The 26,951-nt window shown below is 38.5% G+C and overlaps 1 protein-coding gene across 1 annotated transcript in view; it reads left to right on the top strand.

The window, feature by feature from the left end:
* The window catches only part of SYNE1 (spectrin repeat containing nuclear envelope protein 1), a 780,519-nt gene that overhangs the window by 521,524 nt on the left and 232,044 nt on the right, over positions 1-26,951 (top strand). Inside the window, 4 exon segments of the mRNA XM_053711805.1 lie at positions 6,414-6,581; positions 8,393-8,554; positions 8,760-8,954; positions 16,668-16,841. Of these exon segments, the coding sequence (XP_053567780.1) occupies positions 6,414-6,581; positions 8,393-8,554; positions 8,760-8,954; positions 16,668-16,841 (699 nt within the window).

Raw genomic sequence — 26,951 nt, 5'->3', positions numbered from 1 at the left:
CTCTCCTAGTAAGTGTCTAAAAAAGTTAGGGTCTTTGTAAAGATAATTGGGGAATACCCACTTATTACCTCTTCTATGCGACTGTCCATGTTGAATTTTTAAGGTTATTGGGGCATGATCTGAAACAGTTATGGGATCAATCCCTGTCTCCGCTACTCTAGTATACATGTTAGTCAAAAGCAGAAAGTAATCAAGTCTTGAGAGTGTATTGTTCGTTGTCGACATGCAGGTATAGTCTCTGGGTGCCTGGCTCTCCATATATCTTGGAGGCTTAAGCGTCTCATACGCATGCAGATTATATTTGATTCTTTCTTAGAGTTTTGAGTGGTTCTAGGCCCTACTTTCGGATTCTCGGGATTGTGGAATCTATCTGCTGGTGTTTGGGGTGCTATGTTAAAGTCTCCCCCAATTACAAGAGGTTGGGAAGAGAACTGAGCAATCTTTACCTGTAGGTCTCTCCAGAACGCCTGCTTCTGTGTTTGGGGTCCGTATAATCCTATCAGTGTAAATGATATCCCCTGCATCTCTAACTGTATCATGAGGTATCTCCCATTGGGATCTATGAGTGTTTTGGAAATAGTATATGTTAGTTTTTCCTAAAAAGTATCGCTATGCCCCTGGCTCTACTCTGCTCAAATGTTGTATAAATCACCTCCCCAACCCAGCCCTGTTTTAATTTTTGATGTTCCACTCTAGAGAAATGTGTCTCCTCTAAAATGGCGATGTCTGTTTTTTTCAATCTTAAATATTGTAGGATAGACCTACGTTTCTGTGGTGATGTTATACCTCCTACATTCCAACTTACTATACGTAAATCATTAGCCATTGTGTCCTAGTGTGAAGAGTGTAGGGTGTTGTGGCCTGCACCTCACCTGGATCAGTGAAGGATAAAGCAGTTGCTGGGGACATGTTTTCATCAGTTTTGAGTAGACTCTAAAAATTAGATCTGAGAAATACCATCTTCTTCTGCAACCTCGGGGAGAGAGGAGAGGCACCTGAGACTTGAACAAGAGAGCGTGCATCAACAATACAGTAACATAAAAAAAAGCAAAAAAACAATTTAAACATTCTGACAATACTGTCTATACCTTTCAACCAGATGGGTCTTTTTCTTCTGTTCTAACTCACCCATCTCTGCATGGCCTGTACCAGACCTCCATTTGTATTCTTTTGAGGGTTCTAGTTAAAGCTAGTTAAAAAGGTTCCTAATAAGCTGAGGGCCAATGGCGATTGTCCTAGCTTTAATACTTAATGTAACAGGTTCCTTGGTTTGTAGCCTATTTCTAACTATGTGATGTGGTTAAAGGATAACTCTCAAGTATTCTCATCAGTTACTGACTTATCTCAGCATGTCTCCTTGTCATATGGCATATCTATAGTATATGGCACCTTATATCTCCTACTAAGTCTAGAAAAGGCATCCCCAAATGCTATTTTGAGGGCAATGGTATCTATCTGGTGGTGTTAGATCTAGACTCCCTCATCCCTTGGTATTATTCCCTCCCCCTTACATCTTGAAAAAAGGTGATTAGTTTCACATTCAGTTATACAGTGGAACAGCAGGTGTATTTTAATGGATAGTGGCTCTCAATTGTCCTTTTCTTTATCAGTTTCTTCCTGTCTCAGAAAGTTCCTAAGTTGTTTAGGATCATCAAAGAATCTAATGCCTTGCTTGGTTTGAAGTTTAAGTTTTGCTGGGAATAGCAGTGAGACTGAGCGCCCTGCTTCCAGTAGTGACTTGCAGTATGACGGGAATTCTCTACGCCTTCTAGAGATCTCCGCTGAGTAGTCTTGAAATATTAAGATCTTTTGGCCTTCATATAGTAGAGGTGAATGTTGACTGTATGCCCTGAGGAGGAAGATCTTATCCTTAAAGTTGAGGTATCTGATCATGACTTGTCTTGGTCCCTTTGCATTTTGTTGGTCCTGGCTTGTGTTGCCCACTCTATGAGCCCTTTCAGCTATACATGGAATTTCATCTGTATTTAGCTTTAACAGTTTAGGTAAGGGGCACTCTGCAAAAACCAACAGGTCTGAGCTGGGGACATTTTCTGGCAGCCCAACAATGCGCAGGTAATTGCGCCAAGATCCATTCTCTAAGTCATCTATCTTGTCAACCAGCAGCTTATTTTGAACCTCCAGAGACGCTACCTTTTGTTGATGTTTCCCATTGCCTAATTTCTTCTCATTCTTTGTTCTATGTGCTGAAGTCTAGATGAGAAGCTTTTCCATTTTTGGAAGGAAGAGTGCTGAAATTTGTTTAACAATTGGATGAAACTCTTGCATGTGTGTTTCAGTAGTTTCCACGGATATGTGTTCTGCAGCTTGTATTTCTGCTGCAGCTTGTATTTTCTGTTTTGTCTTTCGTTCTTGGTTTTTCTGTCTATTCGCCATATTGCCAGTAGTCTTGGCAAAGCTAGAATAATTCTTCTGCATACACTTGTTGGGGAATGTTGTCTCTGTCTCTTAGCTTAGTCCAAGTAGGATATAACAGAATGTCCCTAAAGGTATGAGCAGTTAGACAGAGCTCCAAAAGAGTAATTCACCTTTAATTGCAGCTAGAAAAAGTCAGGGGAAGAGACACTAGAGAGGTATGCTGGAAGTCTGGTACATACTTTTTATTCTTATCTATTCATAGTAAATGGTGGCTTAACTGTTGTGGTGAACCCCCGGAAGGGTCATAGGCAAGTTCAGGGCCAAACCTGAATAAGCTGGAGGTATGCTGCAGGGTTTAGGCCTAGGTACTACTCCCTCCTCTCCCCACACTAGATATCAGGCACTTTAATAGGATAATGATCTCACAGTCTCACAAGTTCTATCTCCCCGCCTGTATCATCAGATGTTCCTGATCTGCACTGCAGATTGCCTCATATACAGAGTTGCTAGAGTAGATATGTCTAGCCCCACAGCAGTGATGAAAAAACAAAACAAAAAATTACCTAGGGGTGTTCATAGACCTGTCCTGCTCAGTGGTTGCGTGATACAGGCAAGTAAAAGTTGACACGTGGGGGGAGAGGTGCAGCGTGGTCGATAGTCGGGGGAGAAAGAAAGAAAAACAATGCAGCTTGAGTAGGACTTGTCAGTTTATTCACTTAGCTTAGTTATGGCAATCGGTTAGCTATTCACTGCTTTTCAATCACCTTCCTTGTAGCCCGGTCCGTTACTCTCGCTGAGGGGTTAGGTTACCTCTCTGAGCCTGCTTTAAAATGGTGCCATCTTTTTGCACCCTTCTCTCCGCCATTGTCTTTTCCTTCTGTGGCGAGGGCGATGAATTGACCCTCAGCAGTTAGATCCCGCAAGATTTTGCTGCCCTGGTTTTAATGATGGCAACAAGCTTGCAAGGGAAAGCTTTATTCTAGGTTTCTTGAAGTATTTGGTGCAGCTTTCACCGGAGCTCCTTTCCTCTGCTGCCACCTAGTAGCTCCGCCTCCCGGAAGTTAGAGGATACAATTTTAAACAACTTTCCAGTGTACTTCTATTATCAAATTTTCTTCATTCTCTTGATATCCTTGGTTAAAGGAGAATCAATGCACTACTGGGATGTACCTGAGCACATCGGGTGAGCCAATGACAAAAAGCATATATGTGCAACCACCAATCAGCAACTAACTGTCAGTAGTGCATTGCTGCTCCTGAACTTACCTTGGTATGCTTTTTTAAAAAGGATACCAAGAGAACTAAACAAACTGGGCTACTTGAAAATATAAATGTAGCTTTAAAGGGATGCTAAACCCAAATTTTTTATTTCATGATTCAGATAGAGCATTTAATTTTAAGCAACTTTCTAATTTACTCCTATTATCTTTGTTCTCTTGCTATCTTTATTTGAAAAGCAAGAATCTAAGCTTAGGAGCCGGCCCATTTTTGGTTCAGCATCTGGGTGGCACTTGCTGATTGGTGGCTAAATATAGCCACCAATCAGGAAGCGTCAAGGGCCAGCTCCTTAGCTTAGAATCCTGCTTTTTCAAATAAAGATAGCAAGAGAACGAAGAAAAATTGATCATTGGAGTAACTTAGAAAGTTGTTTAAAATTGCATGCTCTATCTGAGTCATGAAAGAAGAAACTAACCTTGCAAAAGTATAACATTTTAAAGTAATGAAACTAGAATCATTAGTAGTGGTTTGGGGAAGTTTTTATTGAAAGTACTATAAATATATATATATATATATATATATATATATATATATATATATATATATATATATATATATATATATATATATATATATATATATACTGTATATATACCCCACCAGATTACAAACAGTTAAGAGCCCAAGATTAGTCCATATGTATAAAAAAAAGAGCACTCGCCAGGACTTGTATTCAATCACCTTTACTAAGTGAATGTTTTAGGGGTGTTACCCCCTTCCTCAGACATATAAAGCAATCAAGAACTTACCCACCACCAAAGGAAATATATACGCATAAGATGCTGGTCACTGCGCTCTCCCGGGTAGATGTTTTGCCCCTCAAGGTGACGTCATCATCTCGGGCAGCACGGAGTCCTGTTGAGAACCCCAATTCCTCGAAAACTCCAATCTGACGTCACTTCCGGTAAGTCTTCTATGTTAATATCTGTTTTGCCTCGGTCTGGGGGGGGGGGGGGCGCACCGCTGATCCTCTGGCATACACCCCACAAGTAAACCTTGGGGAATGAGGTTTACAAGGGGGGCTTTGCCACCCTTGAACACCACAGGCGGAGGCAAAATAGATAGTGTAGATAGGCGATTACAGTGCCCATCTGATTGGTTGTGAGTCCTGTCACTCCATGGATATGGACCAATCAGATGTATGGATTCACCGGAAGTGACGTCAGATTGGCGTTTTCGATCTATTGGAGTTTTTGATAGAACACTGGTCCTAAAAGTAAAATTAAAATACAAAGAAATAAATCAAGGCATTCAAAGCATAAGTATAGATATGCAATAGATAATCATGCCAACGCATCAGTATTTATAATGAGTTATCGATCTGTAAATTTGATATCAATACATGTGTGAGCGGCAGTCATGGTAACGGTAAACATATGAACAAAAAAAACAGTTGGCACAAACCTTGATAGAGAAAAATATCTACTAACAAGCCGTTATAACCATGCTTATCGCTATACCATGTTACAATCTTCCTAGGCATTTTTATCCACATGTATTCATGACAATAGAAAGAGATAATTATTATGAAATACGGTTATATCACCTATATGATATCAAAGAGCAGAAGGGCATTCGATCAAAGAGCTAATTATTATGTTGATTATATAATCAAATGCCCTTCTGCTCTTTGATATCATATAGGTGATATAACCGTATTTCATAATAATTATCTATTTCTATTGTCATGAATTTGTGTAGATAAATAAAACTTGTAATAAACAATATTTTCATGTTACATAGGATACCGTGTACAGTGTCACAATATGCATAATGCATACTATGCGTAATGTGTTATACAGTTTAACAGTACATAGAAAACTGGTAATCATTGTAACTACTTTGTGTTGTTCTAGGGGGGGAGACTGATTTGCAAACACTGTCCATTTATTGCAAACACTGTCCATTTATTGCAAACACTGTCCATTTAAGCAATGTTTTGTTTTGTTTTTGTTTGTTTTTGAAAACAACAGCAAAAAGCAAGCATTTTTCCTCAGGTTTTTTGTAAGTAATAAATAAAAGTGACAAAACACAATTAATTTGTAAAAATACAATTTTACTGATGCACAAAATATAATGGCAGTTATAATGGTAAAGAAACAAAAATCAGGAATATATAGTAGTAGACTCAATCAACCAAGTATCTACCTTCATACTTTATCCTTTTATAAGGTGCCTTCCTTAAAGGGACATAATACTCTTATACTAAGTCACTTGAAAGTGTTGCAGCATAACTGTTAAAGGCTGACATGAAAATATCACCTTAACATCTCTATTTAAAAAGGGAAGATATTTTACCCCAAATTTCTTCAGCTCACCAGAGTAAGTGCTCTGTAAACAGTTATACTTTAGCTGCTGTCTAGCTGCATGTTGAACCCCCCAAAAAAAACAATATCCAATCAGCATCAACAGTGCTGAGGTCATGCTTTGCTTTGCTGTGATTTCATGAGATTTCACTGAACTCTTGTGAGATTTCATAATAAACTTCCTTAAACTGAAAAGGAAAATAATATGACTGCTTGCAAACTCATTTGCATGTCCTGGGACTAGCATCCTGATTGGCTGCTTAAACTCTCTTTACAATGGGTTGTGACAAGTAAAATATATTCCTTTTTTACAAAGATAAGTCAGCTTTTAAGTGCTTCAACATTTGTGTATCATGCCCCTTTAAGGTAGTCATCTTTTTCTTAAAGTACATGACATGCATGCTTATGGCATGTTTTCAGTTGAAAGTATTATGTTGTGCTTCATGCTCTTAGGACATTGCTTATTACCAAGCATTATCTGCTGAACAATTGCAGACAGAAGCTGCAAAGATCCAGCCAAGCACATCTTCCCACCAAGAGATCTATGAACCAAGCCTGGAATCTGCAGCCAATGCCAAACTGGATGACCTTCAACGTTCATGGGAAACGCTAAAGAATGTGGTGGGTTTTTCATTTTTATTTTGATTCAAGAAAAAATATCAGTACAAGGCCTTCATTTAATGTTATTAAATTGATCTGCAAATGCAGCAAATTATATATTTGAAGGGTTGGTGTCCATTAATCATTTTAATTTCATTATTTTGGGATAAACTAAAAAAAAACCATTTAGAACATACAGCATCTTATGTACCAAATGTATTATTATGGTTTTACTCTACATTCATATTATACAAACATTTAGTGCACCTTATAGTCAAACGTGTCCTATATGCCAAAAATACACAGGTGTCTTTTTAGCTTATTCTAAGTAAACGTTTAAGTTAACAGCCCCTCGTTTGGTAGTTTAGGTTATGCTATTTTATTAATTCAGTGCTCATTTCTGCAAGTCAAGCATTCTTGGTTTGCCTAGAGTGTTTAGTTGGCAGCATTGATGATTAGGGTTTGTGATATGTTCTTGATTTTCTGTGAAAGTGTTTGTAATTTTGAATAGCTTACTTGCCTTATACAGTATTATTTCCAAAGTCACTTCTGCATCAAGCGTTTTTCACCGTGCTCCAAATGGGGGCTGCTGTGTGTTATAGAGCAATAATTGTAGGGTTGGCTGCAAGCTCACTGCAGCCATTTCAGAGCCAATATTGGCGTAACACGCAGGGGCTAGCATGCAGAGTGCAGTGAAAAACATCAGTAGTATCTTGTGTGTTTCTAGAAGTGGAACGCAGGATTTTTGTATAAAGTAAGTATACTATTTTAAAAAGACTCCTTATAACCAGGGGTATTTTCCATGTTAATCACCAACGTTTTAGTGGCATCTGTGTTTGACTCAGGGGGCTGTAAAGGTTAAAGACAGCGAGGCAGGGAACTGATTTTAAGAGCCTGTATACATGCCAATCTGGTCCTTAAAGGGACATGAAACCTGAAATGTTTCTTTCATGAGTTAGATAGATAATACAATTTAAAAAAAAAGTTTCGAATTTACTTCTATTGGAAACTTCTATTATCAAATTTGCTTCTTTCTCATGTTATTCTTTGTTGATGAGATATATAGATTGGTACCGTGCATGTCTACAGTACTACATGACAGGAAGTAGTGCTGCCATCTAGTGCTCTTGCTGATGTATAACATTGTTGAAAAACTGCTGCCATATATTACTGCAAACACATGCACACTCCTGAACTTACCTCTCTGCTTTTCAACAAAGGATAACATGAAAACAAAGATAGTGTGATAATAGAAGTAAATTGGAAAGTATTAGTTCTATCTGAATCCTAAAAATATTTTTGGGGGTTTTTATGTCCCTTTAAGGGCTAGGACAGTGTTACATATATACTCATTCAGATTGTAGATACTAGGTTAAAGGCACTCTTACTTTCACTATTTTGATTAATAATGTAGAGACATGTATGTCCCTTTAAAATAAATGCTGGTAGTCTTTTAATAACTTTTGTGAGTGTAACAGATGTTTTTGACCTGCTATTTATGTTAGTACCACAACAGAGTGCAAATAAAACACACATAAGCCAGTAAGGGTGTCTCAAAAAAAGTTCGATTTATATTAAAGAGTAAATTAAAAGTTGTTTAAAATTGCAATCTCTATTTAAATCCCTAGGTTACATGTCCCTTTAAATAGATTTTTTGAATAAATGGATGATAACGAGCCAAATTGTGTTTCTTTCTGTTAAAAAAATTGCTAAGAAATTAAGTATACTTTTATATTCATGTTGGATTTAATTAGACCATAAGTTTTGCCCAGATCTCCATTTGACTTTCATGAAGCATTGCTTTTCTTTATTGCTTTTTTTTTGTAAATTAGATTAGTGAAAAACAGCGCTCCTTATATGAAGCGCTAGAGCGACAGCAAAGATACCAAGACTGTCTCCAGTCTGTTTCCACAAAAATGGAGGCCATAGAAGTAATACTGAACGAAAGTTTGGAGCCCAACAAGACCCCAGAGAGTCAGATGGCTGAACACCAGGTAAGAAAAAAAAGCGTTATATTTGTTCTTGCTATACAAACCTATGTGTGCGCTTACTTGCTGTAACATGTATGTCAAATTTTAACTTCATTTGATAAATAATTATGAAGATACAGATCAATTCTCTGACTCTGTCGTGCTAGCGATAATTATATATTACTTACCAGCTGGTGTTTTTTTTTTTTTTTTTTTTCCTATTTTCCAGGCGTTGATGGACGAGATTTTAATGTTGCAGGAAGAGATCAGCAAGTTGCAGGTGTCCTTTTCAGATGAACTGGTGTCAGAATCTCTGGACTCTGATGCTGCTGACCAGTTAGCTTTGCAGTCAACACTCACTGTCTTAGCAGAGAGAATGTCCACCATAAAAATGAAAGCCTCGGGGAAACGGCAACTCCTGGAGGTTTGTGGGATTTGTATTATTTAATTGTATTTGTTCTTTTAAAGGCAAAGTGCTCTATTGGTGCCAAACCCATAATAACACATTAAATCACAGATGCAGTAACATTTAACACTAGTTCCTTATGAACTACGGTATGGCTAAATCGATGTATGGATACACATCTATGTAAAGCCTAAAAATTCCTGTCTGTATTATATGTTTAAGAGTAAGTTTACTTTGCTGGGCGATGCCTCAGCAAATAATTGTCAAAGGAATGCTCTCATTTATAAAAGCATTTAATTTTTTCATTAGAGACTTGATTTTACGGTGTTTACCCCTCGCAAAGTGGTTAAACCCATATGTAAAGTCCCACTCAGGAGCCACAAGCCATTTATCACAGATAAGATGACTCCTGAGGCATAATTTTAATTATACCAAATGGATGGTCAGAACAGGGTAGATTATTTCTGTTTACAGTTTACCTACTAATTTAGTGACAATAATATCATGCACATTAATGTTATCATTTTCATATGTCAGTATAAATCGAATTCCTAATTTGCATCACTACAATATCCAAGCATAATAGGTGGGTCGTGTTGGGGGCCAGTTCAGTGATGGCTGGGATTAATTGAGCAGGGCTAGTATCTGGTCGATAGATAATTGCAATTGCTTGGTTGTTGGTAGGTAGTTAATTATAGTGGTGGAGGCCAGAGGGCAACTTTTTTTTCAGTAAGAAGGGATCATGGATAAAGGGCTATAACACTGGATTCTATATAATACACATACCAGTATTATAACAGGTGGGCCAGAAGCTTTCTGGCGGGTAGTAATATTTGTAAGTAGCTTGCCTTTGTATCAATCCTACTAATTGTTTATATCAGTTTTACTTAAGGGATATGAAACCCATGAAACCTAATTTGCTCCTATTATCATTTTTCTTCATTCTCTTGGTATCTTTATTTGAAAAGCAGGAAGGTATGCTTAGGAGCCAGTCCATTTTTGGTTCAGCACCTGGGTAAAACTTGTTGATTGGTGGCTAAATATAGCCACCAATCAGCAAGTGCTACCCAGGGTGCTGAACCCAAAATTGTTCGGCTCCTATTCTAATAGTCCTGGATCCAGGTGATAGGCTAAATAATGTTCATGGATAAATGACAGCCATACTTCCAAGTTGATCAGATAAATAATTGTCAAGGATTCATGTGACACAATAAATAATTGTCATAGATCTAGGTAATATGATAAATAATTGTCATGGATCTAGGTGATAGGATAAAGAATGGTTTCTGGAATTGGAATAAGTAGAAAACAATAGAGAGATGGAAGAACCTTAAATTATGTTTCTCTTGTTAAGTGTATCCAGTCCACGGATCATCCATTACTTACTTATGGGATATTAACTCCTCCCCAACAGGAAGTGCAAGAGGATTCACCCAGCAGAGCTGCTATATAGCTCCTCCCCTAACTGCCATTACCAGTCATTCTCTTGCACCCAACGACTAGATAGGATGTGTGAGAGGACTATGGTGATTATATTTAGTTTTATACCTTCAATCAAAAGTTTGTTATTTTATAATAGCACCGGAGTGTGTTATTCCTTCTCTGGTAGAATTTGAAGAAGAATCTACCTGAGTTTTTTACTATGATTTTAGCCGGCGTAGTTAAGATCATATTGCTGTTTCTCGGCCATCTGAGGAGAGGTAAACTTCAGATCAGGCGACAGCGGGCAGATTAATCTGCAAAGAGGTATGTAGCAGCTTATTATTTTCTGACAATGGAATTGATGAGAAAATTCTGCCATACCGATATAATGTAAACTCAGCCTTAAATGCAGTAGCAGCAACTGGTATCAGGCTGTCATGTATGTATATTTTACACTTCAGTATTCTGGGGAATGGCACTTCACTGGAATTATACTGTGTGCATAAGACTTTAGCCTAATTTGCAGGGACTGGCAACAGGCTCTTTAATAACACTTAATTTATGTTAAACGTTTTTTGCTGGCATGTAAAATCGTTTCATTTTCTGAGGTACTGGGTGAATAAAATGTTTTGGGCATTATTTTTTCCACTTGGCAGTTGTTTTATTTAATTTATGACAGTTTACTGATCTCTCTCACTGTTGTGTGTGAGGGGGAGGTCAAAAAATTCAGTCAGAAGCTCATTGTATTTCCTGCATGATCCGGTTCATCTCTACAGAACTCAGGGGTCTTCAAAACTTGTTTTGAGGGAGGTAATCATTCACAGCAGAGCTGTGAGATTGTAGTTGACTGTGATAAAAAACGTTTATTTCTGTAACTTTTTTTTCTGCTATCAGGGTTAGTTATCCTTCGCTAATGGGAACAAGCCTTTGCTAAAATTGTGTTTTTTACAAAGATTTGATACTATAACCTTTCAGTTTATTAACTTTCAACTGTCATAACTCTTTCTGTGCTTCTTATAGGCACAGTACGTTTTCATATTATAGTAAATTACTTGAAAAGTATTTCCAAGTTGCTAGTTTATTTGCTAGTGTGTTAAACATGTCTGATTCAGAGGAAGACATCTGTGCTATATGTGCTAATGCCAAAGTGGAGCCCAATAGAAATTTATGTACTAACTGTATTGATGCTACTTTAAATAAAAGTCAATCTGTACAAATTGAACACATTTCACCAAACAACGAGGGGAGAGTTATGCCGACTAACTCGCCTCACGTGTCAGTACCTGCATCTCCCGCTCGGGGGGTGCGTGATATTGTGGCGCCGAGTACATCTGGGCGGCCATTACAAATCACATTACAGGATATGGCTACTGTTATGACTGAAGTTTTGGCTAAATTACCAGAACTAAGAGGTAAGCGTGATCACTCTGGGGTGAGAACAGAGTGCGCTGATAATGTTAGGGCCATGTCAGATACTGCGTCACAACTTGCAGAACATGAGGACGGAGAGCTTCATTCTGCGGCTGACGGTTCTGATCCAAACAGATTGGATTCAGATATTTCAAATTTTAAATTTAAGCTGGAAAACCTCCGTGTATTACTAGGGGAGGTGTTAGCGGCTCTGAATGATTGTAACACAGTTGCAATACCAGAAAAAATGTGTAGGTTGGATAAATATTTTGCGGTACCGTCGAGTACTGACGTTTTTCCTATACCTAAGAGACTTACTGAAATTGTTACTAAGGAGTGGGATAGACCCGGTGTGCCGTTCTCACCCCCTCCGATATTTAGAAAGATGTTTCCAATAGACACCACCACACGGGACTTATGGCAAACGATCCCTAAGGTGGAGGGAGCAGTTTCTACTTTAGCTAAGCGTACCACTATCCCGGTGGAGGATAGCTGTGCCTTTTCAGATCCAATGGATAAAAAGTTAGAGGGTTACCTTAAGAAAATGTTTGTTCAACAAGGTTTTATATTGCAACCCCTTGCATGCATTGCGCCTGTCACGGCTGCAGCAGCATTTTGGTTTGAGTCTCTGGAAGGGACACTTGAATCAGCTCCATTAGATGAGATTACACACAGGCTTAAAGCTCTTAAGTTAGCTAACTCATTTATTTCAGATGCCGTAGTACATTTAACTAAGCTTACGGCTAAGAATTCCGGATTCGCCATTCAGGCGCGCAGAGCACTGTGGCTAAAATCCTGGTCAGCTGACGTTACTTCTAAGTCTAAATTTCTTAATATACCTTTCAAAGGGCAGACCTTATTCGGGCCCGGATTGAAAGAAATTATCGCTGACATTACAGGAGGTAAAGGCCATGCCCTGCCTCAAGACAGAGCCAAACCTAAGGCTAGACAATCTAATTTTCGTTCCTTTCGGAATTTCAAAGCAGGAGCAGCATCAACTTCCTCTGCTCCAAAACAAGAAGGATCTGTTGCTCGCTACAGACAAGGCTGGAGACCTAACCAGTCCTGGAACAAGGGCAAGCAGGCCAGGAAACCTGCTGGTGCCCCTAAAACAGCATGAATTGAGGGCCCCCGATCCGGGAACGGATCTAGTGGGGGGCAGACTTTCTCTCTTCGCCCAGGCTTGGGCAAGAGATGTCCAGGATTTCTGGGCGCTAGAGATAATATCTCAGGGATACCTTCTGGACTTCAAATACTCTCCCCCAAGAGAGAGATTTCATCTGTCAAGGTTGTCAACAAACCAAATAAAGAAAGAGGCATTTCTACGCTGCGTACAAGAGCTTTTATTAATGGGAGTAATCCATCCAGTTCCACGGTCGGAACAGGGACAAGGGTTTTACTCAAATCTGTTTGTGGTTCCCAAAAAAGAGGGAACTTTCAGGCCAATCCTGGATTTAAAGATCCTAAACAAATTCCTAAGAGTTCCATCGTTCAAAATGGAGACTATTCGGACAATTTTACCCATGATCCAAAAGGGTCAGTACATGACCACAGTGGATTTAAAGGATGCTTACCTTCACATACCGATTCACAAAGATCATTACCGGTATCTAAGGTTTGCCTTTCTAGACAGGCATTACCAGTTTGTAGCTCTTCCATTCGGATTGGCTACGGCTCCGAGAATCTTCACAAAGGTTCTGGGTGCTCTTCTGGCGGTACTAAGACCGCGAGGAATTGCGGTAGCTCCGTACCTAGACGACATTCTGATACAAGCTTCAAGCTTTCAAACTGCCAAGTCTCATACAGAGTTAGTACTGGCATTTCTAAGGTCGCATGGATGGAAGGTGAACGAAAAGAAGAGTTCTCTCTTTCCACTCTTATAGATTCTGTAGAAATGAAGATTTACCTGACAGAAGACAGGTTAACAAAGCTTCAAAATGCATGCCGTGTCCTTCATTCCATTCAACAGCCGTCAGTAGCTCAATGCATGGAGGTGATCGGCTTAATGGTAGCAGCAATGGACATAGTACCCTTTGCACGCCTACATCTCAGACCGCTGCAATTGTGCATGCTAAGTCAGTGGAATGGGGATTACTCAGACTTGTCCCCTACTCTGAATCTGGATCAAGAGACCAGAAATTCTCTTCTATGGTGGCTTTCTCGGCCACATCTGTCCAGGGGGATGCCATTCAGCAGGCCGGACTGGACAATTGTAACAACAGACGCCAGCCTACTAGGTTGGGGCGCTGTCTGGAATTCTCTGAAGGCTCAGGGACAATGGAATCAGGAGGAGAGTCTCCTACCAATAAACATTCTGGAATTGAGAGCAGTTCTCAATGCCCTTCTGGCTTGGCCCCAGTTAACAACTCGGGGGTTCATCAGGTTTCAGTCGGACAACATCACGACTGTAGCTTACATCAACCATCAGGGAGGGACAAGAAGCTCCCTAGCAATGATGGAAGTATCAAAGATAATTCGCTGGGCAGAGTCTCACTCTTGCCACCTGTCAGCAATCCACATCCCGGGAGTGGAGAACTGGGAGGCGGATTTCTTAAGTCGTCAGACTTTTCATCCGGGGGAGTGGGAACTTCATCCGGAGGTCTTTGCCCAAATACTTCGACGTTGGGGCAAACCAGAGATAGATCTCATGGCGTCTCGACAGAATGCCAAGCTTCCTCGTTACGGGTCCAGATCCAGGGATCCGGGAGCGGTTCTGATAGATGCTTTGACAGCACCTTGGACCTTCGGGATGGCTTATGTGTTTCCACCCTTCCCGATGCTTCCTCGATTGATTGCCAGAATCAAACAGGAGAGAGCATCAGTGATTCTAATAGCGCCTGCATGGCCACGCAGGACTTGGTATGCAGATCTAGTGGACATGTCATCCTGTCCACCTTGGTCGCTACCTCTGAAACAGGACCTTCTGATCCAGGGTCCCTTCAAACATCAAAATCTAATTTCTCTGAAGCTGACTGCTTGGAAATTGAACGCTTGATTTTATCAAAACGTGGTTTTTCTGAGTCAGTTATTGATACCTTAATACAGGCTAGGAAGCCTGTTACCAGAAAGATTTACCATAAGATATGGCGCAAATACTTATATTGGTGCGAATCCAAGAGTTACTCATGGAGTAAGGTTAGGATTCCGAGGATATTGTCTTTTCTACAAGAAGGTTTAGAAAAGGGTTTATCCGCTAGTTCCTTAAAGGGACAGATTTCAGCTCTGTCCATTCTTTTACACAAACGTCTGTCAGAAGTTCCGGACGTTCAAGCTTTTTGTCAGGCTTTAGCTAGGATCAAGCCTGTGTTTAAAACTGTTGCTCCACCATGGAGTTTGAACTTAGTTCTTAATGTTTTACAGGGGGTTCCGTTTGAACCCCTTCATTCCATTGATATCAAGTTGTTATCTTGGAAAGTACTGTTTTTAATGGCGATTTCCTCGGCTCGAAGAGTCTCTGAGTTATCTGCCTTACATTGTGATTCTCCTTATCTGATTTTTCATTCAGACAAGGTAGTTCTGCGTACTAAACCTGGGTTCCTACCTAAGGTGGTCACTAACAGGAATATCAATCAAGAGATTGTGGTTCCATCTTTGTGTCCTAATCCTTCTTCGAAAAAGGAACGTCTGCTACACAATCTAGATGTAGTCCGTGCCCTGAAATTTTATCTACAGGCAACTAAGGATTTTCGACAAACGTCTTCCCTGTTTGTCGTTTATTCTGGTCAGAGGAGAGGTCAAAAAGCTTCGGTTACCTCTCTCTCCTTTTGGCTTCGTAGCATAATACGGTTAGCCTATGAGACTGCTGGACAGCAGCCTCCTGAAAGAATTACAGCACATTCTACTAGAGCTGGGGCTTCCACTTGGGCCTTTAAGAATGAGGCTTCTGTTGAACAGATTTGCAAGGCTGCAACTTGGTCTTCTCTTCATACTTTTTCCAAATTTTACAAATTTGACACTTTTGCTTCTTCGGAGGCTGTTTTTGGGAGAAAGGTTCTTCAGGCAGTGGTTCCTTCCGTATAAAGAGCCTGCCTGTCCCTCCCGTCATCCGTGTACTTTAGCTTTGGTATTGGTATCCCATAAGTAATGGATGATCCGTGGACTGGATACACTTAACAAGAGAAAACATAATTTATGCTTACCTGATAAATTTATTTCTCTTGTAGTGTATCCAGTCCACGGCCCGCCCTGTCACTTTAAGGCAGGTAATTTTTCCATTAAACTACAGTCACCACTGCACCCTATGGTTTTCCTTTCTCTGCATGTTTTCGGTCGAATGACTGGTAATGGCAGTTAGGGGAGGAGCTATATAGCAGCTCTGCTGGGTGAATCCTCTTGCACTTCCTGTTGGGGAGGAGTTAATATCCCATAAGTAAGTAATGGATGATCCGTGGACTGGATACACTACAAGAGAAATAAATTTATCAGGTAAGCATAAATTATGTTTTATTGTTAGCATCTTTGGATTTTGATTATGGAAGAGTTTTCCTGCAGTTCACATTATATTCATGCACATTGATGCAAAGAGAAATAAAATGTGAAGAACTAAACGTTGTGCGGCCTATATATTGCTAGATGTAAAATGGGCTGTATATTAAAGCCGTCCATGCATATTTTAGATCACTTATTTCTCATTTAAAAAATATTATCTATGATTTTATATATTGTCTTTTAAAAAAAAGAAAATGCCTTTTTCATAGTGTCTATTTATGTTCAACTTTCCTGCAACCAGAAACCTTTAAACATGTGCACGTTCATCATTTAAATCATGCCTATTAAGAGATCATAATAGAATAAGCTTTTCCCAAATACAGATGCTTACGCTAGAAAAACGATTTTCTTTTCTTTATTATTAAAACAACAACTAAAAACCACACACTAATCTGGTTATAATATACATAGGAGAAACTAAATGAACAGTTGGAAGAGCAGCGCCACGAGCAGGCTTTGCAGAGATACCGCAGTGAAGCTGATGAACTTGATGATTGGCTTTTGCAAACCAGAGCCACGTTGGAAAGAGTTTTACTTGCTTTTGAAGAGCCAATGGACATGGAAGCACAACTTATTGATTGCCAGGTAAAAACACTGCAGGTTTAAAGAGACATTACAGACAAAATTGGAATCCACATTGATTTTTATAATATACATGTATTAGCAAAATTGCTTCAAATAAAAGCTATAGCTGTGCGTATTTAATAATGCACCATGCACCAGCATTTTAAACACAGCACTTGCTCAGATAGCCTAAGGTGCTTGTACCATCTGGTAATGACAATTTGTTAATTGCTAACATGGTACAAGCCCCACTGGCCCTCTGAGCAGCTGCAGTATTTAAAATAGAGGTGCACTAAAAATATTTAGCTATGCTTCACATGCACGTGCAGAGAAAAATGCTAACACAAAAACAGTGATAACATTTACTAAATGCATTTTTGCCAATACATGTATATTGTACATTCTATATAAATATGTAAATCATCTATGTGCATTTAAATTTTGAACAGAATATCCATTTAAGAGTAAGACAACATACCTGTGCAGCTGTGCCCAAAAGATTGGGAGCTACAGTGAAATCTTTTAACTGATGTGCCATTTCCCTGTATCCCTGTACGTTATAGAGATAATACAGTCTCAAGTAGGAATGGGCATTTATTTTGGAATATAGGCGCAGGCATCCGGTTATTTTCGGTGCCAGATATATCGGTGTGAAAGTGCATTACACAAAGATCTGTGCAAATCCAGATGTTTGTGTGTTAAACCGAAAAGAACCAAATGCTGTTGCCAGCACCAATAATCGACATTTGTTTGGCAAACAAATGCTGAATTCCGAAAAAAAGTTAAAATGGTTCACAGTGTTTTACACAATTATATGTTACACTACAATAATGAGCCTGAATAAATGGTGCCAGCACATTACAATATGAGTAGATCATAAAAATAATCCCATTACAAAGCTTTGCATTTAATTAGACTTCAGCTGACTACTGTCTAAGTACATACTGTCTTAGTGTGCAGATAGACATGTGATTGGTTGGTTGTTCACGCACTAGCAACTAGTAATGTTGAGTGTGATGATTGAATAAGGATTAATTCTGAAACAAGTAAGATCAAGCCTGATTTATGTACAACTGTACTTTTTTATGAAATCTTTATCAATAGAAATCTTTTTTCAATGTTTCAATGTCATTGCTATTTTATAATTTGTTAGTATTTATGTACCAGTGTTGCCTGTATTATTATACAGTTTGGTGATGAACCTTAGCAAATATATGTTGTCAAAATGTTTTCACTGTTGAAAATGTTTGGTACAAGTGGGGAGCTTTCTCAGTTGAGTATTACAATCTTGCTCTGTTTCTCTATTTAGTTTTGTCTCCTTAATATATAAATAGCATAAGAATAATAGCATAAGACCTTAAATCCCATATTTAGGGCAGAATGATCTAAAGCTCTCTGGTCTGGTGAGATTATTAAAGAATACTCGCCAATACTTCTATTTCTTTCATGTAATTAGCAAGAGTCCATGAGCTAGTGACGTATGGGATATACATTCCTACCAGGAGGGGCAAAGTTTCCCAAACCTCAAAATGCCTATAAATACACCCCTCACCACACCCACAAATCAGTTTTACAAACTTTGCCTCCTATGGAGGTGGTGAAGTAAGTTTGTGCTTGATTCTACGTTGATATGCGCTCCGCAGCAGGTTGGAGCCCGGTTTTCCTCTCAGCGTGCAGTGAATGTCAGAGGGATGTGAGGAGAGTATTGCCTATTTGAATTAAATGATCTCCTTCTACGGGGTCTATTTCATAGGTTCTCTGTTATCGGTCGTAGAGATTCATCTCTTACCTCCCTTTTCAGATCGACGATATACTCTTATTTATATACCATTACCTCTGCTGATTTTCGTTTCAGTACTGGTTTGGCTTTCTACAACATGTAGATGAGTGTCCTGGGGTAAGTATATCTTATTTTCTGTGACACTCTAAGCTATGGTTGGGCACTTTTTTATAAAGTTCTAAATATATGTATTCAAACATTTATTTGCCTTGACTCAGGATGTTCAACATTCCTTATTTCAGACAGTCAGTTTCATATTTGGGATAATGCATATGAATAAATCAATTTTTTTCTTACCTTAAAAATTTGACTTTTTCCCTGTGGGCTGTTAGGCTCGCGGGGGCTGAAAATGCTTAATTTTATTGCGTCATTCTTGGCGCAAACATTTTTTTTTCTGTTTCCGGCGTCATACGTGTCGCCGGAAGTTGCGTCATTTTTGACGTTCTTTTGCGCCAAAAGTGTCGGCGTTCCGGATGTGGCGTCATTTTTGGCGCCAAAAGCATTTAGGCGCCAAATAATGTGGGCGTCATTTTTGGCGCTAAAAAAATATGGGCGTCACTATTGTCTCCACATTATTTAAGTCTCATTTTTTATTGCTTCTGGTTGCTAGAAGCTTGTTCACTGGCATTTTTTTTTTTTTTCCCATTCCTGAAACTGTCATTTAAGGAATTTGATCAATTTTGCTTTATATGTTGTTTTTTCTATTACATATTGCAAGATGTCCCACGTTGAAACTGAGTCAGAAGATACTTCTGGAAAATCGCTGCCTGGGGCTGGAGCTACCAAAGCTAAGTGTATCTACTGTAAACTTATGGTATCTGTTCCTCCAGCTGTTGTTTTTACTGTTTTGTCATGACAAACTGTTAATGCAGATAATATTTCCTTTAGTACTGTTACATTACCTGTTGCTGTTCTGTCAACATCTAATACTCAGAGTGTTCCTGATAACATAAGAGATTTTGTTTCTAATCCATTAAGAAGGCTATGTCTGTTATTCCTCCTTCTAGTAAACGTAAAAAGTCTTTTAAAACTTCTCATTTTTCAGATGAATTTTTAAATGAACATCATCATTCTGATTCTGATAATGGTTCTTCTGGTTCAGATGATTCTGTCTCAGAGGTTGATGCTGATAAATCTTCATATTTATTTAAAATGAAATGTATTCGTTCTTTACTTCAAGAAGTCCTAATTGCATTAGAAATTGAGGATTCTGGTCCTCTTGTTACTAAATCTAAACGTTTAGATAAGGTTTTTAAATCTCCTGTAGTTATTCCAGAAGTTTTTTCCTGTCCCTAGTGCTATTTCTGAAGTAATTTCCAGGGAATGGAATAATTTGGGTAATTCATTTACTCCTTCTAAACGTTTTAAGCAATTATATCCTGTGCCATCTGACAGATTAGAGTTTTGGGACAAAATCCTTAAAGTTGATGGGGCTGTCTCTACTCTTGTTTAGCGTTCTACTATTCCTACGGCAGATGGTACTTCCTTAAGGATCCTTTAGATAGGAAAATTGAATCCTTTCTAAGAAAAGCTTACTTGTGTTCAGGTAATCTTCTTAGACCTGCTATATCTTTAGCGGATGTTGCTGCAGCTTCATCTTTTGGTTAGAAGCTTTAGCGCAACAAGTAACAGATCATAATTCTCATAGCATTTTTATTCTTCATCATGCTAATAATTTTATTTGTAATGCCATTTTTGATATCATTAGAGTTGATGTCAGGTATATGTCTCTAGCTATTTTAGCTAGAAGAGCTTTATGGCTTAAGACTTGGAATGCTGATATGTCTTCTAAGTCTACTCTGCTTTCCCTTTCTTTCCAGGGTAATAATCGTTTTCGTTCCTTTCGTCACAACAAGGAACAAAAACCTGATCCTTCATCCTCAGGAGCGGTATCAGTTTGGAAACCATCTCCAGTCTGGAATAAATCCAAGCCTTTTAGAAAATCAAAGCCAGCTCCTAAGTCCACATGAAGGTGCGGCCCTCATTCCAGCTCAGCTGGTAGGGGGCAGATTACGTTTTTTTTCTAAAGAAATTTGGATCAATTCCGTTCACAATCTTTGGATTCAGAACATTGTTTCAGAAGGGTACAGAATTGGCTTCAAGATAAGGCCTCCTGCTAAGAGATTTTTTTCTTTCCCGTGTCCCAGTAAACCCAGCGAAGGCTCAAGCATTTCTGAAATGTGTTTCAGATCTAGAGTTGACTGGAGTAATTTTGCCAGTTCCAGTTCTGGAACAGGGACTGGGGTTTTATTCAAATCTCTTCATTGTACCAAAGAAGGAAAATTCCTTCAGACCAGTTCTGGATCTAAAAATATTGAATTGTTATGTAAGGATACCAACATTCAAAAAGGTAACTGTAAGGACTATCCTGCCTTTTGTTCAACAAGGGCATTATATGTCTACTATAGATTTACAGGATGCATATCTGCATATTCCGATTCATCCAGATCACTATCAGTTTCTGAGATTCTCTTTCCTAGACAAGCATTACCAGTTTGTGGCTCTGCCGTTTGGCCTAGCTACAGCTCCAAGAATTTTTACAAAGGTTCTCGGTGCCCTTCTGTCTGTAATCAGAGAACAGGGTATTGTGGTATTCCTTATTTGGACGATATCTTGGTACTTGCTCAGTCTTCACATTTAGCAGAATCTCATTCGAATCGATTTGTGTTGTTTCTTCAACATCATGGTTGGAGGATCAATTTACCAAAAAGTTCATTGATTCCTCAGACTTAGGTAACCTTTTTAGGTTTTCAGATAGATTCAGTATCCATAACTCTATCTTTGATAGACATGAGACGTCTAAAGTTGATATCAGCTTGTCGAAACCTTCAGTCACAATCTTTCCCTTCGGTAGCCTTATGCATGGAAATTCTAGGTCTTATGACTGCGGCATCGGACGCGATCCCCTTTGCTCGTTTTCACATGTGGCCTCTTCAGCTCTGTATGCTGAACCAGTGGTGCAGGGATTACACAAAGATATCTCAATTAATATCTTTAAAACCGATTGTACGACACTCAATGACGTGGTGGACAGATCACCATCGTTTAGTTCAGGGGGCTTCTTTTGTTCTTCCGACCTGGACTGTAATTTCAACAGATGCAAGTCCTACAGGTTAGGGAGCTGTGTGGGGGTCTCTGACAGCACAAGGGGTTTGGGAATCTCAGGAGGTGAGATTACCGATCAATATTTTGGAACTCCGTGCAATTTTCAGAGCTCTTCAGTCTTGGCCTCTTCTAAAGAGAGAATCGTTCATTTGTTTTCAGACAGACAATGTCACAACTGTGGCATACATCAATCATCAAGGAGGGACTCACAGTCCTCTGGCTATGAAGGAAGTATCTCGAATTCTGGTATGGGCGGAATCCAGCTCCTGTCTAGTTTCTGCGGTTCATATCCCAGGTATAGACAATTGGGAAGCGGATTATCTCAGTCGCCACACGTTTCATCCGGGCGAATGGTCTCTTCTCCCAGAGGTATTTCTTCAGATTGTTCAAATATGGGGTCTTCCAGAAATAGATCTGATGGCTTCTCATCTAAACAAGAAACTTCCCAGGTATCTGTCCAGATCCAGGGATCCTCAAGCGGAAGCAGTGGATGCGTTGTCACTTCCTTGGAAGTATCATCCTGCCTATATCTTTCCGCCTCTAGTTCTTTTTCCAAGAGTAATCTCCAAGATTCTGAAGGAATGCTCATTTGTTCTGCTGGTGGCTCCAGCATGGCCTCACAGGTTTTTGGTATGCGGATCCTGTCCGGATGGCCTCTTGCCAACCGTGGACTCTTCCGTTAAGACCAGACCTTCTGTCACAAGGTCCTTTTTTTCCATCAGGATCTCAAATCCTTAAATTTAAAGGTATGGAGATTGAACGCTTGATTCTTAGTCAAAGAGGTTTCTCTGACTCTGTGATTTTTACTATGTTACAGGCTCGTAAATCCGTATCTAGGGAGATATATTATAGAGTCTGGAAGACTTATATTTCTTGGTGTCTTTCTCATCATTTTTCCTGGCATTCTTTTAGAATTCCGAGAATTTTACAGTTTCTTCAGGATGGTTTGGATAAAGGTTTGTCTGCAAGTTCCTTGAAAAGACAAATCTCTGCTCTTTCTGTTCTTTTCACAGAAAGATTGTTAATCTTCCTGATATTCATTGTTTTGTACAAGCTTTGGTTCGTATAAAACCTGTCATTAAGTCAATTTCTCCTCCTTGGAGTTTGAATTTGGTTCTGGGGGCTCTTCAAGCTCCTCCGTTTGAACCTATGCATTCTTTGGTCATTAAATTACTTTCTTGAAAAGTTTTGTTCCTTTTGGCCATCTCTTCTGCCAGAAGAGTTTCTGAATTATCTGCTCTTTCTTGTGAGTCTCCTTTTCTGATTTTTCATCAGGATAAGGCGGTGTTGCGAACTTCTTTTAAATTTTTACCTAAGGTTGTGAATTCTAACAACATTAGTAGAGAAATTGTGGTTCCTTCATTATGTCCTAATCCTAAGAATTCTAAGGAGAAATCATTGCTTTCTTTGGATGTAGTTAGAGCTTTGAAATATTATGTTGAAGCTACTAAGAATTTTCAAAAGACTTCTAGTCTATTTGTTATCTTTTCCGGTTCTAGGAAAGGTCAGAAGACTTCTGCCATTTCCTTGGCATCTTGGTTGAAATCTTTAATTCATCATGCTTATGTCGAGTCGGGTAAAACTCCGCCTCAAAGGATTACAGCTCATTCTACTAGGTCAGTTTCTACTTCCTGGGCGTTTAGGAATGAAGCTTTGGTTGTTCAGATTTGCAAAGCAGCAACTTGGTCTTCTTTGCATACTTTTACTAAATTCTACCATTTTGATGTGTTTTCTTCTTCTGAAGCAGTTTTTGGTAGAAAAGTACTTCAGGCAGCTGTTTCAGTTTGATTCTTCTGCTTATATTTTCAGTTTTTTTCATTATAAGTTTTAAACTTTGTTTGGGTGTGGATTATTTTCAGCGGAATTGGCTGTCTTTATTTTATCCCTCCCTCTCTAGTGACTCTTGCGTGGAAGATCCACATCTTGGGTAGTCATTATCCCATACGTCACTAGCTCATGGACTCTTGCTAATTACATGAAAGAAAACATAATTTGTGTGGGAACTTACCTGATAAATTAATTTCTTTCATATTAGCAAGAGTCCATGAGGCCCACCCTTTTTTGTGGTGGTTATGATTTTATTGTATAAAGCACAATTATTCCAATTCCTTATATTTATGCTTCGCACTTTTTTCTTATCACCCCACTTCTTGGCTATTCGTTAAACTGATTTGTGGGTGTGGTGAGGGGTGTATTTATAGGCATTTTGAGGTTTGGGAAACTTTGCCCCTCCTGGTAGGAATGTATATCCCATACGTCACTAGCTCATGGACTCTTGCTAATATGAAAGAAATGAATTTATCAGGTAAGTTCTTACATAAATTATGTTTTCCCTGGTTGAATGATCTAAAACCACTTTTAAAAACAGGGTGTCTCTTGCTAAGGTATGCAAACTGCATTTTTATATGATAAGTGCACAATAAAATTTGTATTTTTAAACATCATACAAAACAAATCATTTAATTATTCACACATAAACAAGCAGGGAAAAATTGTATTGTTAAAAAGGACATGAAGCCCAAATATTTTTTTTTCATGATTCAGATAGAGAATACAATTTTAAACAACTTTCCAATTTACTTCTATTATTTAATTTTCTTCATTCTCTTGTTATTCTTTGCTAAAAAGTTTATCTATGAAAGCTCAGGGGCAGCAGGGAACCTAGGTTATAGCTGCTGATTGGTCGCTTCATATATATACCGATTGCCATTGGCTCACCCATGTGTTCATTTAGAAACCAGTGGTGCATTGATGCTCCTTTAACAAATGAAACCAAGAGAATAAAACAAATTAAATAAAAGAAGTAAATTAGAAAGCTGTTGAAATTTGTATTCTCTATCTGAATAATGAAAGACATTTTTTGGGTTTCATGTCCCTTTAAGGTGCATCAAACTTGTTCATCAAAAATGTAAATTTTTAATGTAAATTAAACATGAATAAATCTTATTTAAATTAGCACAGTGTAAATCGTAATTTAAGTACACTCAATGTGCATAACAAAGGAATAAATTCTTACTTAAATGTACAAAATACAAATCGTAATTCTTGTTTGTTCGTAAAATGGGCTGAACATGGGCGTATATGAAATAGTCTCTCTAATCCCCGTGTAATTCTGTAAAGATTTTTGCACTGTGGATCTCAGTTTTTTCTCGCCAACTAAAAGGTGGTGAGCTTTTCTCAAAATACTTATAACCCTAATAGACAAACACATGCATACGACAATATAGGCAATTGTAAGATGCTATACGCAGAAAGCAGCGTAATGTGATTTATATTGGCTGCAGGATTTAATTTTTAAAGTGCGCCCCCTGCTCACTGCTAACTTCGCTCCATGGTGCGAATGTTCCCTTTCCATTGCGCTCCGTTACTTTCAATAGGAGACATTCTTCCACTCACAGGGACTGCCCCTTTTTTACGATCATTTCACCAGGGCAGCCCCTGCGAGGGTCGGCGAGAAAAAAACGCGTCTGAAATTGCGAGGTTTAGATCAATGGGCCCTTAATGATACAAAATCTGGATTCACAAGGCATAATAAATTATTTATATTGGCTTCCAATAAAAAAAAGAAGCAACACAAACTTTGCAGGCCATATTTACAATTGCTGTCTTTGTTTGTATGCTTGTATATTCAAGAAGAACATATGAAAAAAACATTTTTAAGATTATTTTTTCAAATGTTTTACCGTGTTGTTATTTCTTAATAAACTATATACAAAAAATGTTTAACCCCTTAACGACCACGACTTACCATGTACGTCTCCGGTCATAAAAGGTTTACCCATTAATAGATCAGCGACGTACAGGGTATGTAGCTTGGCCTTAGGGGTTAAAAAATGAATATTGCTAAAACTTTCACACTATGTGACTTACATCGGTGATGTTTTTTTGTGCCTTTGTATATAACGGCACACAGCTTTGAACTACGTTTTCCTAAGGTTGTGCATATAAAAAATGTTTAGACCTCAACTTATAACTGTCAATTTTTTTGTCAGGAATTACTGAGTGCCTTTTATTTCTAAAGAAGGTATTTTTTGCTTAGAAGTCAGACTCATAGGTCAGAATATTCTTACTGACAAAGCTACTATGTGCAACACATTAGTATTAAAATAAAAGAATAAAACAAGAAAATGTGAAAAATTAAAAAATAAAATGCTTTTGTGGTGACATAATTTTGTTTTCAAACCAATTATTATTTGTTTAACACCTTTACCACCTTTACAAGGTTTAGAGAGATATGAAATCCATTTTTTTTCTTCATCAGATACAGCATACAACTTTTCAATTTAGTTCTTATATCCAATTTGCTAAGTTCTCTTGGTATCCTTTGTTGAAAAGCATACCTAGGTAGGCTCAGGAGGTGGGAGCTAGCTGCTGATAGGTGGCTAGAAATATATGACTCTTGACAATGGATTACCAATGTATTCAGCTAGCTCCTATTAGTACATTGCTGCTCCTTCAACAAAGGATATCAAGAGAATGAAGCAAAATTGATAATAGAAGTAACTCGGAAAGCTGTTTAAAAATGTATGTTCTGTCTGAATCATGAAAGAAATGTTTTGGTTTTCACGCCCCTTTAAAAACTTATTGAAACTCATGCACCCTTGTACAGTGCATTTCCACTTATGAGCTACATATTTACCTATCCACTAAGCACTGGCTATCTCCTGCTCAGGTAAGGCCCAGTCACACTCTATATGCACAAATGTATCTGTTTAACCCCTTTGTAAGGGTTAAACGCATAGTGAAACAACATCATTTGTGTAAAAATTAAATGCTTTTGCAAATTTGCATTGCTATAATTATTTTAATTCAATGAGTTTATAATGATGTGCGCTGCATTTTTTTAAAGTTACACATCACAGTATTAGTTCAGTAAAGGACACAGTACGCACGTCTGTTAATGCAGGTCAATCCGTAAAGAGGATTATGTTTAGAGTCATTCAGAAACCTTTGGAGACAGTTTTCAGCTCAGCTGATCGTACATAGGCACAAGAGAAATTAGACTAGCAATGGATCCATAGTTTTTCTAATGACATTATTTGTGTGCGGATGCTACGCTTGAAACACAGGGTTTTGTATAGCCAGTTCTGAACAGTATCATTGCAGAGATGTTTATTAGGCAATTGAACATTTCCTAATTGAATACAAGAAAACTAAACTTCTCAGGCTGAAAATAGCAGATGGATTACCAGCGGATAACATCGCCATTATATTCTTTTGCTCCCAAAACTCAACTAGATTTTGGT

This window comes from Bombina bombina, chromosome 4, assembly GCF_027579735.1.
Source record: "Bombina bombina isolate aBomBom1 chromosome 4, aBomBom1.pri, whole genome shotgun sequence".
NCBI lineage: Eukaryota > Metazoa > Chordata > Amphibia > Anura > Bombinatoridae > Bombina > Bombina bombina.
Note: the sequence above shows the minus strand (reverse complement) of the source record. Positions and strands in the feature narration are given on the sequence as shown.